The sequence below is a fragment of the Coturnix japonica genome, chromosome 15 (genome assembly GCF_054131305.1).
Source record: "Coturnix japonica strain WE chromosome 15, WE-NBRP24, whole genome shotgun sequence".
Classification (NCBI taxonomy): Eukaryota; Metazoa; Chordata; class Aves; order Galliformes; family Phasianidae; genus Coturnix; species Coturnix japonica.
Genome location: NC_140677.1, coordinates 1,217,408 through 1,234,205, shown reverse-complemented (window position 1 = coordinate 1,234,205; position 16,798 = coordinate 1,217,408). Strand labels below are relative to the sequence as shown.

Below are 16,798 nucleotides of genomic sequence, written 5' to 3'. Positions count from 1 at the left end.
TCTGGAGGGGCTGAACCTGCTGGGTCTGTTCCTGGAGCTCCATTCCCAGATTCACGCTATAAGGAAACATTTGCTGGCAGCAAGGAAGGATGGAAGAGATGCCAATGTTGGACTTCTATACATAGCCCAGAGGAGGAGAGACATCGTTCCAAGAGCAGAGTGGTAGAGAGCTGGCTGCCACAATCACTGCTGTGACTGCTCTTTGTGTGCTTTTTTCCTCTGAATTCCTCAAACTCCATCTTTCAAGGAATTAAAGATGCTTCCACTTTCCTCTTGCACTCCCCACCTGCAGTGCCGGGGCTGATCACACACTTGGGACGAGCTTGTACTTGGGTGTCAGAGCTGCCCAGTGTAGGCTTGAGCAAAGCAAAGCAAATAAAGACAGTAATACATCTTGACCCATTCGGTGACATGGAGCATGTATTAGTCAGTCTGTAATAGTGTCACTTTCCTGGAAGGGATGCTGGCAATTTAAAATCAGGATATCCATCAACGTGGATGGATACAATGCCTTGTATCACCTGGGCCTTGTTCCTGTGGCAGGCAGCGGGGAAACCAGGAGTCGACTTTCCCTGGGTAGCATAAACTCTGTGGCATAAAAAAGGACCCAAAACTCTGTGGCATAAAAAAGGACCCACTTTCCACACTTTGTCCACCTTTGTTCCACATGCACAAGGAATACACAGTTTCAAGTTGTACCTTGTGCTGGAGGCTTTTTTTCCTCACTATTGACAGTCTGGCCACAGCTGTCCCTGTCCAGAGATGCTCAGTTCAGCTGTAATCATTATTGACCATAATCAGATTCTTGGCTTCTCTATCCAGGCAGCAGAGATTGCATGACCCACACAAGAGGTGTAATTATTGTCAGGAGGGGCTGCTGAGCCGGCAGCCTTGCTGACTGTTTCAGCCTTTCATTTCCTGCACCTACATCATGTAGGTGTCAATTACTTAATATCAGATACTAGATTTATAATAGCCTTATAACCAGAACGTATCACCAGGATATAGGTTTTGTTTTTTATTTTAGCCCTCCAATGCAAAAATTCTATAACGAAGGTATAGAACGCTGCTCCTCCCTGTTGCAGTTCTGTTGTGGTTCCTGCTTTCTGCCCCATTGCTGCTGCCTTGTGTGTGCAGTGCTGTACCTGGGCAAAAGCAACTGCAACTTGTTTTCCTGTGTGGGCACTCCCCTCTTGCATCCTGTCCTATAGAACACCCTCTCTATTTCTTCATTTGACTGTTCTTTCAAATTTGCAATTTAAAGCATGCCAGTAAATAGCTCCTTTATCCTGCTGGCTTTTAATTAATTCATCCCTACTTCAGATTCTTACTGTGCACCTCTAAAACTATTAATTAACACACTGTGCAGAATACTGAGAAAGTTGTTATCTAAGATGCCAGAAAAGATGAAAGAGTTTATTGCTGAGAAACAAAATAATAAAGGCAAAAGTGTGACTTCATCTGCCATTCAAGCACAGTGTTGGGGGGGGATGTGAGTTTTCTTTTTTAATTGTTTTTTTTCGCAAACGAGCATAATAACTAACATGTGAAATGTGTTAAAACTGAGCGTCCCTTTGGCATGGATATATTTACTGCTGTTATTGATCGATCCTCGTTTTTTCAGTACTACCTGTGTGTGTTTATGAGATGTCCAGCTCACAGACGTGCTTTATCTCAAGGCAGCTCCATCCCGTTTGGTGATGGATGTTTCAATGAGTACGGATTTTCACTACCAATCTTCTCCTTGCCAACGTTTCAACTCCTTTGTTGTTCCTGTTTCAAATAATCTGCTTCAGTAGAAGCATTTTCTCTCAATATCTTTCAACTCAAAAAATCAAAAAGGATCCCCATTCTTCACCAACATAAAGTCCAATGCCTTGTCAACATCATTTGCATTGCAGCCTGTTGTGTTTTTTTTCACTTAATCAGTCTAAGCTTTTCCGTGTCTTGTGCTGGTTTTTGTTGTTTTCACACCCAGTGTCTGGTTTATTTATTTATTACTCCACGATGGTATTTGCACTCACCTGCTCAATGCACAGCCCTGCTCTGGCGTGCATCCTGTCTGTGTGGGTCTATGAATGAAGCTGTGTCCCACCTCAACAGCAACAAACTGTAGTTTCACCTTGAGATGCCTCCCTACTGACTGAGCCCTTCTTTCTTCCACAGGTGGGCTCTGCATTGCTCAGTCCCTGAAAATCCCACAGGATCGCAAAGACAAGACCATCGACTTCGATAAAATCATCAAGCAGCTCTTAGAAACTCCCAATGCCAGAGCCATTGTTATTTTTGCCAACGATGAGGACATAAAGTAAGGATGGCTGAGGGGACTAATTCATTTGTGCTTGGTAGCCATGCAGAAAGGAGAAAGCAAGTAAGAATACAGATAACAAAGAGGGAATGCCTGTTGGTAGGAGCTGTGTGGGGTTGTGGGGTTTACCATTTGCAGGGTCACACTGGGCTCCTGCTGCTGCCTGGCTCTTTTGGTGCCTTGGATCATGCATTGCTCTGTGGGGAGAAGGGAGCGATGGACTGCAGGGGGTGAATGACAGAATGGCTTGGGTTGGAAGGGACCTCAAGGATCATGAAGCTCCAACCCCCTGCCACAGGCAAGGCTGCCAACCTCCACATATAATACTAGACAAGGATGCTCAGGGCCCCATCCAACCTGGCCGGCATGACAGTCTGAAGTTTTTCCTGTCATACTCATTCGTTTGATGGCAGACCTGACCTTACCTCTCAGAGGCATTAAGAAAGTGCTCCTCTCTCCAAACTCATGCTACAATGTGTAATTCCTTAATTCAGAGTGTATTTTATGACAGATGATGGTTACTGGTGATAAAATGGCTTGGATACTCATATCATTCAGGTACCACTTGCCATTAAAGTTATGTGCAGAATATTTTAAAAGCTTGTCTTATTTCTAACGTAAGAACTTTAAATTAACCTGACATTTTGATGGCAATGGGAGGTGCTGAGAGGCTCCGTTCTGCAAAGTGAGACACAAGAAGTTGGGATACAGCTTCAGTGAAGTCGGTAGGATTTCATTCTTAGGATACATTGTGAATTAAAAGGAAGGTTCAGACTTTTCTGCTTGGAACATGGCTCGATATGTTGTGAAATTTCTGGGTTCTGTTTGCTACAGAAGTAAGTTCATTCTGCAATTGTCACACAACATTTTTTTACCAAGCAATTATATGTTGAAATGAAACTAACTCATGAACAAACTGTCCTTTTCCATAGGCAAATCCTGGCAGCTGCCAAGAGGGCCGACCAAGTGGGGCACTTCCTATGGGTGGGCTCGGACACGTGGGGCTCCAAGGTGAGCCCACTGCTGCAGCAGGAGGATGTGGCTGAGGGGGCCATCACCATCCTGCCCAAGCGAGCGACCATCGAGGGTAAGAGCTCTCTGTCCACCTTCTCTCACCGCTTCTTGCCTCATTTCTTGTTTCCTGAAAACAAGTGGTACAAAATGGATTGCCTGTATTTGTTTTTGTGTGTGTGTGTTTTGTTTTTTTTTTTATGGCTGTGTCTGAATGTGGTTGCGTTGGAAGGGTATAAAATTGACATTGAGCTGGTCTTTATCCCCTGGAATTTTCCTGAATGCTTGTGTTCCTCATCTGAGAACTACATGCTGTATCTGCTGCTGGAATGCTACTAGCAGTTATCTGCGTCACCTTAAAGGAGGTAAACCAAAACGATGTTGATGCGTCATGTATGTATGTGGGAAGAGAAAATGCACTGCAGTTACATACCCCTCTGAAACACCAGGTAAACTCCATACCAAGGAAGTAAAAATTCATGTTCGAGTCAGCAGTCCTCTTTACTTAGCTTAATTGGTATTTTATTCAGATCAAGTGCTATACTTATTTATTTATATTTCTTGTGCACTTTGCAAATATATGTATTTGTACATATGCGTGCATCTATATAAAGATTATGAGGCACTTCTGTTACAGAATTCCTCCTTTCTCAGCACTTCTCCCTGAAGTCTTTGTCTGATCCGTCTTTAATTTGCTGTCCCCTCCGTAGAGATGCTAAACTGTCCGAACAGCTTCCTCTGGGCAAACCAAGCATGCTGATTAGAGCCCATGTTCTCCTTGACATGAAAAGGAAAAGTCTTCATAGACATGGAGTGAAGAGAACTAACTCCTCCATTGTGCGTGGCATGAGAGTCCCTGCATGTGTTACACAAAAATGGGCTTTGGTGCCTTCATTCACAGGGGAAGCAAACATTTGCATTCATCTTTACTGTGTGTACACTAGTACCTCATTAGTTATTCTTCTCAGGTCTCTAATATTAAATTTTTGAACCCTAGAGGCATTTTTACATGTTATTTCTCCATAAATACGTGAAGTTGGTAGAGAATGAAGCGATTTGTTTCTGGAAAACACAGCATTGTAATAATCTTTCCCTACTGTTTGTATTCATCCCTGAGGGTTTCTGACAGAAAATCTTGAAGTCTGCCAACAGCACAGAAAGAAAAACTTTCCAAATGTGTTTGTTTTAAAATATTTTCCTTCTGCATTACACATTAAGCGCTTTGGACACAATGGAGTTTTCTTTTGGAAATAATGAGTTACAGTGACAGACTGAAGGGATGCAGGTGCAGAAAGTTGGTTAAGTAACAGTTACAGATATCAGCACACGTAGTGCCTTGCAGGATGTACCTGCATTGAGCCTGTGCATGGCTTATTCCCTGACTGTGTTGGGCTTTTGCCTAAAGATTTTCTCATTGCATTCTGCACTTGCACTCACACAGTCTGCACGATTACTGTTTGTAAGGTTTGTGATGCTCAAATTATATTTTGCCTATACATATAATTGCATTCATACTTACGCAGTTTCTGCCATGCAGGCACGTACGTATTTTGAGGTCCGTGAACTGCATGCTGTTTAACAGAAAGGGGAAAACCATCAGCCAGAGTTTGGTGCCGTGCTGGGTGTGAAGGGAGAGGCAGAGCACAGTGTCCTAGAGCTGCAGTTCCAATGTCAATAGCAAATGATTCCTGCACACTCTGTGACCACTAGAAAGGTTCAGGCTGGTTCTTACCTTTTTCAGGTTCGTTCATCCATCCCTAATTACCATCTGTATTTGCCATCTGCTTAGCCCTGTTAGGGGGAAGAGTAAAGGGATGGTTATGTGCACAGAGTGCATTCCCCTTCTCCCGTGCAGTCGTTCTCATACCATCCTTCTCCAACATAATCCTCATGCTTGCCTTGCTGAGTGCTCCTCTTGGTGTGTGAAACAGTTTTCCAGAACTCAGTGTTTCTCCTTTCAAACCAATTCCATTTCTGTTTCATTCCCCATGAGAAGTATCCATTGACATCAGTTACTTACAGGAAGCAAGGACTCCTCAGGTGTTAACACTTCTTTGCTTAGGGAGGCTGTTACCTGTATGGATTGTCTTCCTTTCTTGCATTCAGACAGCTGTATGTTGTTTTGTTTTCCTTTCTGTTGTAGTAATTTCATTTGGCATTGAATCCAAGAGAACTAGAAACAGACAGTTTAACGTGGTTCTTTTATCATCCAGCAATGAACATCTGCTACTAAAATTTAGTAATGTATTTCTGTGGGAGAATACATAAAATAAATGAAATAAGAAGCCCTGGCTTTCCTTATAAATTGATGGAAACAAACTGAATTAGCAGAACAGAACTCAATTTGCCCTAAGGGAGGATATCTTGAGCAGTGCCCAGCCTGGCAGGCTCCTTTCCCTTCAGTGATGCTGCCGATGGCGCTGCTCGTGGGCTGAGGCACCATGAGGTACCAGCTGCCTTCTGCTGGGCTCTGAGAGAGCTTCTCTGGTAGGGCTGAGTAAGGGGGTTGCCCCAGTTTTACTTGAGAAACAGAAGCGAAATGCTCTTATGGTTGACAGTTGTGTTAAAGATGAACTGCAGTATGTTAGAAAAAGATGCCCAGTCATTGGAAGCAAACAGTGGTGCAGCTTCCCCTTCTAGAAAATATCATATTGATATTAAGTAAGTGATGCTGCCAACCTCTTCTCACACTTTAGGAAAAAATGTAAGTCTGATAGGCCAGGAGAAGTTAAATTGCATTGAAAATGAATGTGCCATCATGTTAAAGCATACGTGGGAGCTTTGGATTATCAGATCTTTGACATTTCAAGAGCTGTTGATCACAAAAGTCGTAAGCTGAAATGGTCAGTTTACAGAAAAAGGCTTTTTCTTACTACCACCCCTCCAGCCTTGGTTCTTACATGCAGAACACAGATGTGAAGCCCCAGACGTGTGGCTATTTGTCTAGATGCTTGATGTCCCCCTTGGGACAGCTTTTTCTTTGCCACAGCTCCACGGGGTGATTTAAGAAATCATTACATGAACTGAATTTGTTCCTCTTAAGTCAGTCTTAATATAGCCCGATTGTGTTTGATGTAATTATGCTGAAGGGATAAAGTTGCATCTTATTTGCATAATTGCAGTAGACAGTGAGCCAGAGGAAGTGCAAACTTAAATAGTAATCAGTGCACAGAAACTTGTTGTTTGAAACAAGCTCCACGGCCAACTCCATCAGTGCATCAACTTCAGAGAAACAAGCAGGGTGTGCGTGCTTTTGGAACAGCCACTGCAACAGAGCAGTGTATTCCAAACTGCTCCTAAGAAAAAGGCTTTAATGGTGTGTCTGCTGGCTCCTGGGCTCTTAGAACACCAGCCCAGTCCTGAAGCTGTGAGCTCGCTGCAGTGCTGCATGTAGTAGGGCTTGTGTTGGTGAGTTCCAGTTGTGTCTCGTTCCAAGCGTAGCCCTGTGCCATCACTGTGGGAAGGCGTAATGTAAGCACAGAGCAAATGGCATTGTTAGGATGTGAGGGAAAAAACAGTTTAAATGAAAGAGAAAGGATGTTTTTTTACATAATTGAAATTTGAATGGATGTGTTCTAATTATTATGTTCATTTTACATTGATATAGAAATGATGAACATCTGTGGCTCTGTGTTCGTGTGACATTCATGAAAACAAAAGCATGGCAGGAAAAAAGTCTGCAGAACATCTTGCTTCTCCAAAATGCATTTGGTGCAATGTTACCTTCTGCTGCCATGCTCCCCAGAAAGCCTTTCCTTTGTCCTTCCACTCAGCAGCGGTGTGAGCTGTGCAGGTTGGGGGGGTTCCCATGTCAGTCCAGAGGTCGGGTAGCTGCTGGTCCTGGGGAGCTTTGGTGCTGTGAGGAGGAGCAGCTGAGGGCTGCAGGAAGAGTTTGGGTCGTTTTGAAGCAATGGTGCCATCAGGAGAACGGTTAAATGGGAGACACTGAGGCGAGTATAACGAGCTCCCAAAAGTTCGATCGCTGCAGGGAAAATGGAAGCACAGCGGAAAATGAGAAGAAAGGCTGAGATTTCAGAGCAGAATTGTTTCGTGCTCGCAGTTCCGCTGAGCTACTTGCCTTCAGACCAGCAAATTGCTGTGTTGGTTTTCCTTTCTCTAGGCATTGATGGCCTAAGAGAGCATTGTTCATTCGTCCTATTTTTCATTCCAAGCCCCAGAAGCATTGTAGGCTATTCAAAGCAGCCATAAACAAACAGTGCCAATGCTCCCTGCCCTCCTGTGATTCATCCCATTTCCAGCCTTGGAGCTCCCAAAGTGATGAACCACAACCCCAGTTCTTTGTGGATTTAAATGAACTTCTTCCACACTAATCTTTGTTAATCACAAAGTGACCTTTCAGTATTCTGCTGCCACTTTGCTTCTTCGTTTTTCAGTAGATTTAATAAATTTTAGAACATTTCCTCCTCTTATTATCACTGCTATGCCTAAATCTAATTATCCTTGTGAATTGCCCGGGGTTGCTGTTTTTATTACACCATATACGCATATATAAGAGATATCAGTATGGCCCTCTGATTAAAGACGATAAGACTTCTGGCCCAGACATCAATTAAAGTTCTCCCTGGCAGGCAGCTTCCAAGTCAGGAGTTCCTAAATTCTGTCCCCGGAGAGAAAGTTCTTCTTTCTGCCACTGATAAGAAAGTGTCTGTGCCGTGAGGGAAGGAAAAGCCTCATCCTTCTGGAGTAGATTTGTGCAGTATTTGCTGAATTAAATTGGGAAGGTTGTTAGATGCATCTACAGGCAGATGTTTAAGTCAAAGGACTGTGCGATACTGATGGTCTCAGGATGCAGAATGATGATCTTCCCTCCCCTTTCCCATCCTTTCTTCAAGTCTAAGTAATATCCACACTTCAGATTTTAAATTTGATGGTATCAATCTTCAGTATCCATTAAGATTAAATCTGGCTCATTAGAGCCCTTGAGCAGTGTGAGGAATAGAGAGCGCAGATAACAGGTAGAGCAAGAGCATTCAGGATCTTGGTTTGGCATTTGGAACATGTTTCTGTGGATATTTATATGATGCCTGCTCTGAAAGTAATACCTGCTATATTGTGATGTTGGCCCACAGCATCAGAGGTGGATGTTGGTGGTACAGCAGTAGAGGTTGAACCTTCCCACACCAGTTTGTCGTCTATTTTGTTGCTGTGTGACAGTTGGCAGAAATGATTTGTCCGTAGTGGAAGTATTGCTTATGGTCTGAGGTCAGAGTTTGGTGCAGCAGAACAGTGACGTTCAAGCAGATGTGAGATAAATGATTCAATTCCAGCGAGCGCTGCATGCGGCTGAGGTTTGCAGTCTCATGAAGCACTCAGCTCTGAGGTTAACGGATGGCTCAAATTCAGCACAGGAAAGTGCACAGCTACTTGAAAGGGAAAAAAACAAAACACAAAAACAGAAGCATTGCAAATGCTGTAAACCAACATAAAACTGTCCTTGAACTGTTCAGTTGCTTGTCTTCCAAAAAGATGGTGAACTGTGCTTTCAATGGTTTAGTTTTTATTTCCAACAAGAGCTGTTTTGCTTCCGTCTCTGTTTGAGCAGTATTATATGTAGGAAAAAAAAAAAGCACTGAAAGAAAAGTGATTCAAGGAAAAAAACAGAATGAAGTCATCTCTCACAGTTTAATGGTTTCAAATATTTTACCTCCACATCGCCAGCCTACTGATGTAAAGAGCTGAGGGCTCATTTTGCTTTGTGTTACAGACAGTATTGAATTTTACCCAATATTAATGAACCCGGTCCTGCTGTCCTGTACTCAGTTACAGCCCCCTTTGCCCTGGGATGTTTCTCCTGGAGAGATGTGCTTGTTTTGTGCAGTGTTTACCCATCTCCTCCCTGAAAAGAGCAGAAAAAAATCATGCATCTCATATCAGCATTTGTAAAGTGACCGGTTTGGGATTCTTCTTGCTTACAGCCCATCTTAGAGTATCTTACAGTGCTGTGTGCTTCTCAAGGTGCTGCCCCACATCCCTGGGACTGAGCTCTCAGCAGAGCCCATCTCTGGTTCCCAGAGCCCAGCGCAGGTGGTAGCAATGGTAGTTGTGCTGCTTTGTGGTTTGGGAGCAGCGCTCTGTTTTAGATAAGTTTATCTGCATTCTTCCTGGGAGTAAATTGTATTTAGCAGCTTTGAAATTAAAATGCTGAGAGTACTCTGTGTTCGGATCTGTGAGGTGAGTCAGTGCAGAGATGCTGGGAAGGTGGGTTTCTTATTTCACCCAGTACAGTTTATCAAATGGATGCTTTCAGTGGCACTCTGGGTCCCTTCTGACTAACGCTTTGTCTGGCCAAGTGCAGCTGAAGGAAGAATTTACCTTTCTGTTCTTCTGTATCAATCACTCAGCGCTTAAAGTCATTAGGTCTGCAAACTTGTTGAGAATGCATCTTTCCCAATGCTGATGAAGCCATTAATTGAATTTAAATTAGTTCTGTGGATACCTGGGAGCCCAGGACACACACAGCAGTTAAAAGTTTATTGCATATTGATCCACAAGTGTTGGGAAATCACTTTGGGAGGGAGGATCAGCTGTGGTTCTTCTGGCTGTTCCTGCCTCTGCCCCTGTGCTTTCTTACAAAGTGGGGCACAGTGTGCCAGGGTGGCTGGCATTGCCCACCCTGGCTGGGGGCAGGAGCCATCCTCAGGGAGGTGCAGGAGCACTGCAGTGCTTGGCTTTAAAGGGCTGAGATGAAGGCCCAGTGGAGAGGTTAATAGGTTCAAAGAGGCAGTGCCTTAAGGGCAGCGTTTTTTTGTTGTGGTATGCAGATATAAAAGAGTTATGAAACACAGCTTCTATAAAGTTTCAAATTAACATTATATCTGTAGTCTCAAATAGGTTTGAGGCAGTACCCTTCCTAAGGGCATAGCTGCTTCATGGAAAAGGAAGGTCTAATTGGGCCACAAAGAAGTGCCTTACAGCACAGATTTAGGGCCCAGTGAAAGGAACAGAAGAGCTCACCCAGCCCTTCCAGATGTGGGCTATGAGATGGGCATCCCCTGACCTGACCTGTGGCTCACTCTGCAGATGTACGTGCTGCTCCCTTAGCTCTGTTTGGTGCATTCCTCCCTGGGCTCACGTTGGCGTTTTCCCTTCAATGTTCATGTGTAGCTGTTATTTCAGGATGCTGGAGGTTGTGTGGGTGGTTATGCTGAGATGCACATGCGTACACACCAGAGTGGCTGACACTGAAAGAAGAGAGAATTCTTGGGACAAAACTGTTGAGCTGTAGATGGCTGTTTGGGTCTGTTGTGAGTGGTCTTTACTTTGAATCAGTCTGAACTGCTCCTCCTAAGCCCAGTGTTCCCATCAGCGATCCAGCAATGAAGCTGCCTGTTGGGCACATCCAGGCAAGAATTTCCATCCATCCACCCCATCCCTATGAGAACAGTGCATGGCCAGCACACACGGCAAATGCCTGCTTCTTATTCAACCCCCCGAATGGAGCATTAGGAAATTCTGTTGTTTTCTAGTGCTGTTATTCCCTGCTTCCATGCAGAGTTTCAAGACTCATTTGTTTGAATTCATTTTCCATCTGTTAGTAAAACTGGGAGGATTTCCAGGATCTGTAACATATATAGAAAGACTTTGCAGCCAAAGTTCCTCTTTCTTTGTCCCCAGGGAGGACTGTTAGGTAATACCAAAAAGTAAAGTGCAATCCTGAAGATGTACAAAAGGCTTTTCCCATGATCTAAAAACAAATCTTACCATCTCGAAGCTAGGAAAGGATTCAGTAAGGTGTTACTTCATGTCAGCCGCTGCAGGAAGTGGTTTCCTTTTGTATGCAGTGACATTCTCTGGGTCTCTATTAGACCTTTTTTATTGATGCTTGATTTGCAGGGAGGAAGAGTCCCAGCATGGCTTGGCCAACCACTTCAGAAATACAGAAGAACCTCTGGCTGATGTGAGTCTTTAAGCATCTCACAAGTGCTGTGGGGGTGAAGCACAGGGGATGTCATTGCCCTGACACAGGGGAGCCCCTCCTGAGCTGCTGAGCAGAGCTGGCTCATGAGAAGTATAAAAAATAACGTTTTAGTTTGTCGTTCTCTTCAGGCATAGAAACAGGAGTCAAAAAAGATTTCATCACCTTCTCCCACTTGCTCAGAGCAGTTTGGCACTGGGATCGTGCCAGGCACAGCACTCACATTGTGGTTGCCTCTGCGACTCAGCACAGGCAGCACAGGGAGCTGAGATGATGCACCAGTGCTGTGTGAGGAGCACGAGCAGCCTCACTGCAGAGACAAAGGAGCAGGAGAGGTTAACATGTTTTTCTATCTCAAAGGATGATAACATTAGCAGAACATTCCTTTCACCATTCATATTTAATGTATTTTAATAGTAAAGAAGGAAATTCAAGAGCATTCTGAAATAAACTGTATCTATCAGGTGAAAATAGCCATGCATCTAGTTATAAAAGCACCACTCTGCAGGAGGGCTGGGAGCCACAGGCTGCTTGTAATGGCACAGGTCGTTTGTCATCTCTGATGTTTGGCTTTGGCAAAGCAGAAAGGAGTTGTGTAGCATTTCCAGTCCAATGCCTGGTGGACATCCCATTGCTGCTGCCAAATCAGGGATGCCACTTGTTTGGTTGGAAGCACTGGTGGTTTGTCCTAATGCTGATTCCCACATGTGATGAGTTTGGTCCCAAGAAAGAGCTCCAAGAGAGGAACTTTGGCATTAGGTCCACAGACCTGACTGTTTATTTGCCTTCACAGTTATCACAGTGTTTTAATTTAGGAAGCTTCAGACACTGAAATTGAGGGCAGTGAAGTGCAGAATACAAATACAATCTGCTTGTGCCATAAGGTGATGGGAGAAATAAAAGGTTCCGTCATCAGCCGTTTCTACAAGGGTTATTTTTTGCAACAAGGAATTAAAATAACTTCATATTTTAAGAATTAAAATGAAAGAAACAAACCCCCCTGCCATCTGCTAAGCAGATACCAGTGCAGCCCATTGGAGGAGCAGCTGCACACAGAGAGGCGGCAGCGGAAGGCTCCCAGCCCTGCCATGGGTCCTGTGCTGTGCAGGCACGAGGCAAGGCAGGTCCCTTGGGACAGCAGGGAGGAGCTGGGACACACTGTGCCAGCATTGTGGGTGACCTTCAGGCACCTCATAGACTTGCTCTGATCTTTGCAGGGCCACGTCTTCTTCCTCAGCCCCCGCCTGGCAGGTACAAGGTGAGCGCGTGTCTGTGGTGCTTCTCAAATCTGCTCTTCTAACAGCCTGCCTGTTTTACCAGAACGCCTAAAAATGTGGGTGTGATGGAGCGCTCTGTAGTACATCTTGTCCCATGATTACTTCCAGTCTGCTGTATTTACTGTGACACGTTATTTCACGCATTCACAAATTCATACGTCTCAGCGTTTCTTTATCTTTTGTTATCAGCTATTCCACCACTCTTTACAAATGGTAATGAGTATGAATTTCCTCTTTGGGTTCAGTTTTTGATACTGAAAGTAAAAGTTTCTTAATTCTCACAGCATGTTCTTTTCCTTATGCCATTTCTGAACCTCGGGGCCACTTAACATTACTCTCTGCCATGTCCTGTGACTCATTTATTCATCCTCTTTATTAGCAAGCCTGAAAATAAACACCGCTTCACAATAAATCAAGAGAAGCAAAAATAAAAATGTTTGAGCTTTTTATGAGAGTAAAATGCAAATATGGTATTTATGTTTGCAAGCGGCAAATGAATCTGCTTACATTATGCATTAGAAATATATTCACTGTAGGTATGACGTGTCTGTTAGCGGCTGCATGACCATCTATCTTGTCCTGTGAGAGCATCTATGGATGATGTGGGGATGCGGAGCTCCTCTGATGTGAGTGGTGCTGCTGAAGCAGGCTGAGCTTTGCTGGGCAGAGGAGGTCAGGCAGGAGAACACAAGCAGCAATGTTAGGAAGCGCACAGAGATCAGAAAGGCACTTGGTTTTGTTTGGTTGGTTGTTCTCTTTTCTTTTTGGTTTGTGTTGGTAACACTTGAAGGATGGTGGGCTTTTGGAAGTACTAATAGTTTGGGAAATAATACCCATAATTTCCCAAAAAATGATACAATGAATGCTAAAGTGCCCACTTCACTCACACTGGGCTTGCAGATCTGCTTTGGGAATGGGTTTTCATTTTGGTGTCTGTGTGATAATGCTCTAATGACACTGAAACTGAAAGTTATGTAGGAAAACATCCTCAGTGTGATCACGTTCCAGCTCTTAAGACAACAAAACCAGAGTCAGAAGATCATTGAATTTTTTTCTCCTGGTAAGGCCAGATAAACACAAACTTTTTGTCTCATAATTGAAATATAATTGCAGGATAACGTAGAATTATCCGTTGGCAAGAACAGACATCCCTCTGTGCCATTTCAGGTCATGCTGCCTTGAGAAAATAGATTCCTCTTTGGTTGGTTGTAGGAGCAGACCATGTGGAAAGTAACCCATTGTTGTGTGCGCGCTGCAGCCACACGCCTGCTGTTCCCAGTTTTTCTCTCCTGATATCTTCCCAATAACACTGATTCAGGTTTGGTGTGCCAAGAGCCCCCAGGTACACCCAGAGCCAAGCTGCAGTCCAGCAAAGCTTTTAACACCTATAGTTCTTCCTCCCTGTTAACTAAATTAGAACACAGTTAATAACAAGATTAATTATGAAAGCTATTTAATAGAGAAAAGCCATGGAAACTAATTATTTCTTCTTCAACATACAAAATGCAAAAAACCCTAAGATAAATCAAACTCCCACAGTGTTCTCAGTGTTGTAGTTCAACAGTAACTCACTGGGTTTGGTCCTGATGCCGCTCACCTTCCAAAAAGCAACTGAATTAGTATCTGTAAAAGGAAAGCAAGAGAAAAGAGTGGCCTCAAAGTGATGATCATCACTGAAAAGAGAAAGGTGTTGCTTCAGCTGATGATCAATTGCTTGTGGATAACGATTGAACCTAATTAGAGTCAGTGTTTTGCTATTCCACTGATAATATCCACCTGTAGTACTTACACTTCAGTGTATTCTCCTTGTGCTTCAGTACCATGCTTTGCTTCTCTGTGCTGAGCAATGCAGTGAGGTTTTTGCCTTCCTCCTTAAGTGACCCATACGCAAGCATCTACAAGATGGTAAGCTCTCATGTAAGATTCTGTGAACTAAACTTGTATTTATCTTTCCTTTTATCTCTCTTAATTCTTTCTTGAAGTATTTGGAGTGGCTTACTGTGAGTAGCTCTGCTGAGGAGGATGTCCTTTCCTCCTTTGTTTTCAAACATAGGTTGTGTTTCTTACTTTAATTCCTACTTTACATGATCAAACTTCCAAACAAAATTAGTTTGGTATGTAATGATGGGAATTAATGAACACTTGAAAGCTACTGAGATCCCTTCTGTTCTGCAGTGTCTGATGCAGCCCTGCAGGCTTTGGTGCTAAAGGCCTTTGTGTAGAATGAGCCTGTTTATTCTCTGGGTTGGTCTGTGGGCTTGTTATGTTCATGGCTCCATGATGGTTATAGTCCTCTACTGCGAGCAAGAGGCGAGGACAGCATCAAAGTGATTGGTGAGTCTTAGGTAGAAAGATGGTAGGAATGTTTTAGTTGCATTAAGTAGTAATGCATGATGGAGATACCAGCATTGAGGGAGCCATGCTGCAGAGCTGATGGTGGCTTCGCTCTTTGGAGCAGAAGGCTTGGATGGTCCCTGGCTCCTGTGCACAGTTGGCAGTGGGTGCTCATGATGTTATGCTGGGGCTGGCAATGGCTTTTGTGGCCTTGCAGCTGCAGTGAGCAGTAGCTAAATGGTGAAATGGCATCTCCATGAAGGTGTGGGGTTTGTTTGTTTTCTTTCCCTTTAGGATGTTGTTACTGGACAAACTCCAGTATGAATGAAGCTCCTTAACACCAAGGTAGCATTAAGAAAAAGGCATCCTTGGTCATGGTGCCGGATGTATGGGGAATTGCTCCATGTAACATGCATAGCCAGGAGCTAAAGCACAGATAAATACATTCAACATATGTGAATATTCATACAATTTCCACAAAGTGCCAACCTGTGCGTAATAAAAACTACTACTACTGGTATGCTGTGTAAATACAGAGTTCTTGCGTGGGGTCTTTGGTGGCTGTGAGGTGCTATCCAGACTAAAGTTTGTTTGCTAAGTGGGTCAGGTCCCATATTTGGTTAAGAAATTGTTTACAGTAAGAAGCCAACAATCACTACAGTAGCCGAAAATTTCCCTGTGTTTGAGTAAATGTTTGGGCTTGGTGGGTTTACTCTGTTGCAGATAGGAAGCAAAGGAGCCGTGTTGGTTATAAGTGCCCCTCTGGACCTGGCTGATGGGGCTGACATGTTGCAAAATAGGATGACTTCAGTTTGGAGGGGCCCCCAGCCCGAAGGTGACGGTGTTTTGGGCACTTCTGTGTTATACTCTAAGTGAGCCAACTAATGGAAGCTTTCATACGTGGGGCTAAGTACAAAGTCTAATATAATACTAAGGCAATCGAATTTGTGGAAGTAAATTGGTGTACTTGATTTAAAAAAATCTACATCATACCTGAATTCCTTCTTTACTGCCTCCTGGGAATTGAAATGATGTTTTTAGCTTTGGCAATGATTTAAAATGCTGATGTGTCAGTCCCTAAGGAGAGAATACTTGTCTCGAGTATTGCCACTTGAAATTTTGGGAAGCCACACAGATGTTCATCTCCTCATTATGGAAATAATGTATTTGGTTAATGTGTTGGTATGAAGAGAGGGGAATACAAATTATCTTGCAACTTGAGAGCCATTTAAAAGTTCCCTTATGTTCATGTTGCCTTATTCAACTCTGCAAAGGCATTTCTGCTGGGAGATACCTTGCAGTCTCTCTGCTCTGCAGGGTCACAGCCCTGCTGCCCCGTGTCCCAAGGCTCTCACTGTTGGCTTGGTGAGGGCTGTTTGGTGGCCCTATATCTGCCAGGGGAGTTACTGCTGTATGATGTTGATCTTCTCAGATCTGTGTGTGGTTCCTTAGAGACTCAGCTGGGGTTTCTGTGTGCAGCCTGCTGGTTTCTTACTTGGGAAAGTGGGAAAACAAAAGCCATGACCTCAATGTGTTACAGCCATTATTTCTATCTAAAACTGAAAACACAGAATTGTACAAATCTCTACAATGAAAATTGACTATTGCAGCCAAAGCCAGCATAGGGTGGGATAACCCTGAGACAGGGAGAGGAGGGAAGGGAAAAGCCAGCAGGGGTGATCAAAGGATGAGGATGAGGTGCCTAGAGGGTATTCTGCTCCTGGAATATTTAAATAGAGCTGGAAAGTTTTCTTCTTGTCCCTAGAATATTCTTGGTGTTTCAACTACAAGTGACTGGGGGCGATGCAGGAGATCCTGTGGGGGACTGAATCCTCTGGCTGCAGAAATCTGACTTATTTTTATATTTGCCTTTTCACGTGTCAGTCTTAGTGCTTGTTTTTGATAGCACCTTGCAGTTTGACATGACTAATG

General features: G+C 43.7%; 1 protein-coding gene across 13 annotated transcripts in view; it reads left to right on the top strand.

Moving 5' to 3' along the window:
• Nucleotides 1-16,798, top strand: part of GRM7 (glutamate metabotropic receptor 7) — a 210,660-nt gene that overhangs the window by 103,868 nt on the left and 89,994 nt on the right. For all 13 annotated transcript variants that reach the window (XR_014934770.1, XR_014934771.1, XR_014934772.1 and 10 more), the window contains exons 3-4: nt 2,167-2,308; nt 3,241-3,395. Coding sequence is in view for 10 of the 13 variants with exons in the window: in XM_085516724.1 (XP_085372850.1) it covers nt 2,167-2,308; nt 3,241-3,395 (297 nt within the window). In the remaining 3 variants the exon portion in view is untranslated. The remainder of the gene's footprint in view (nt 1-2,166; nt 2,309-3,240; nt 3,396-16,798) is intronic.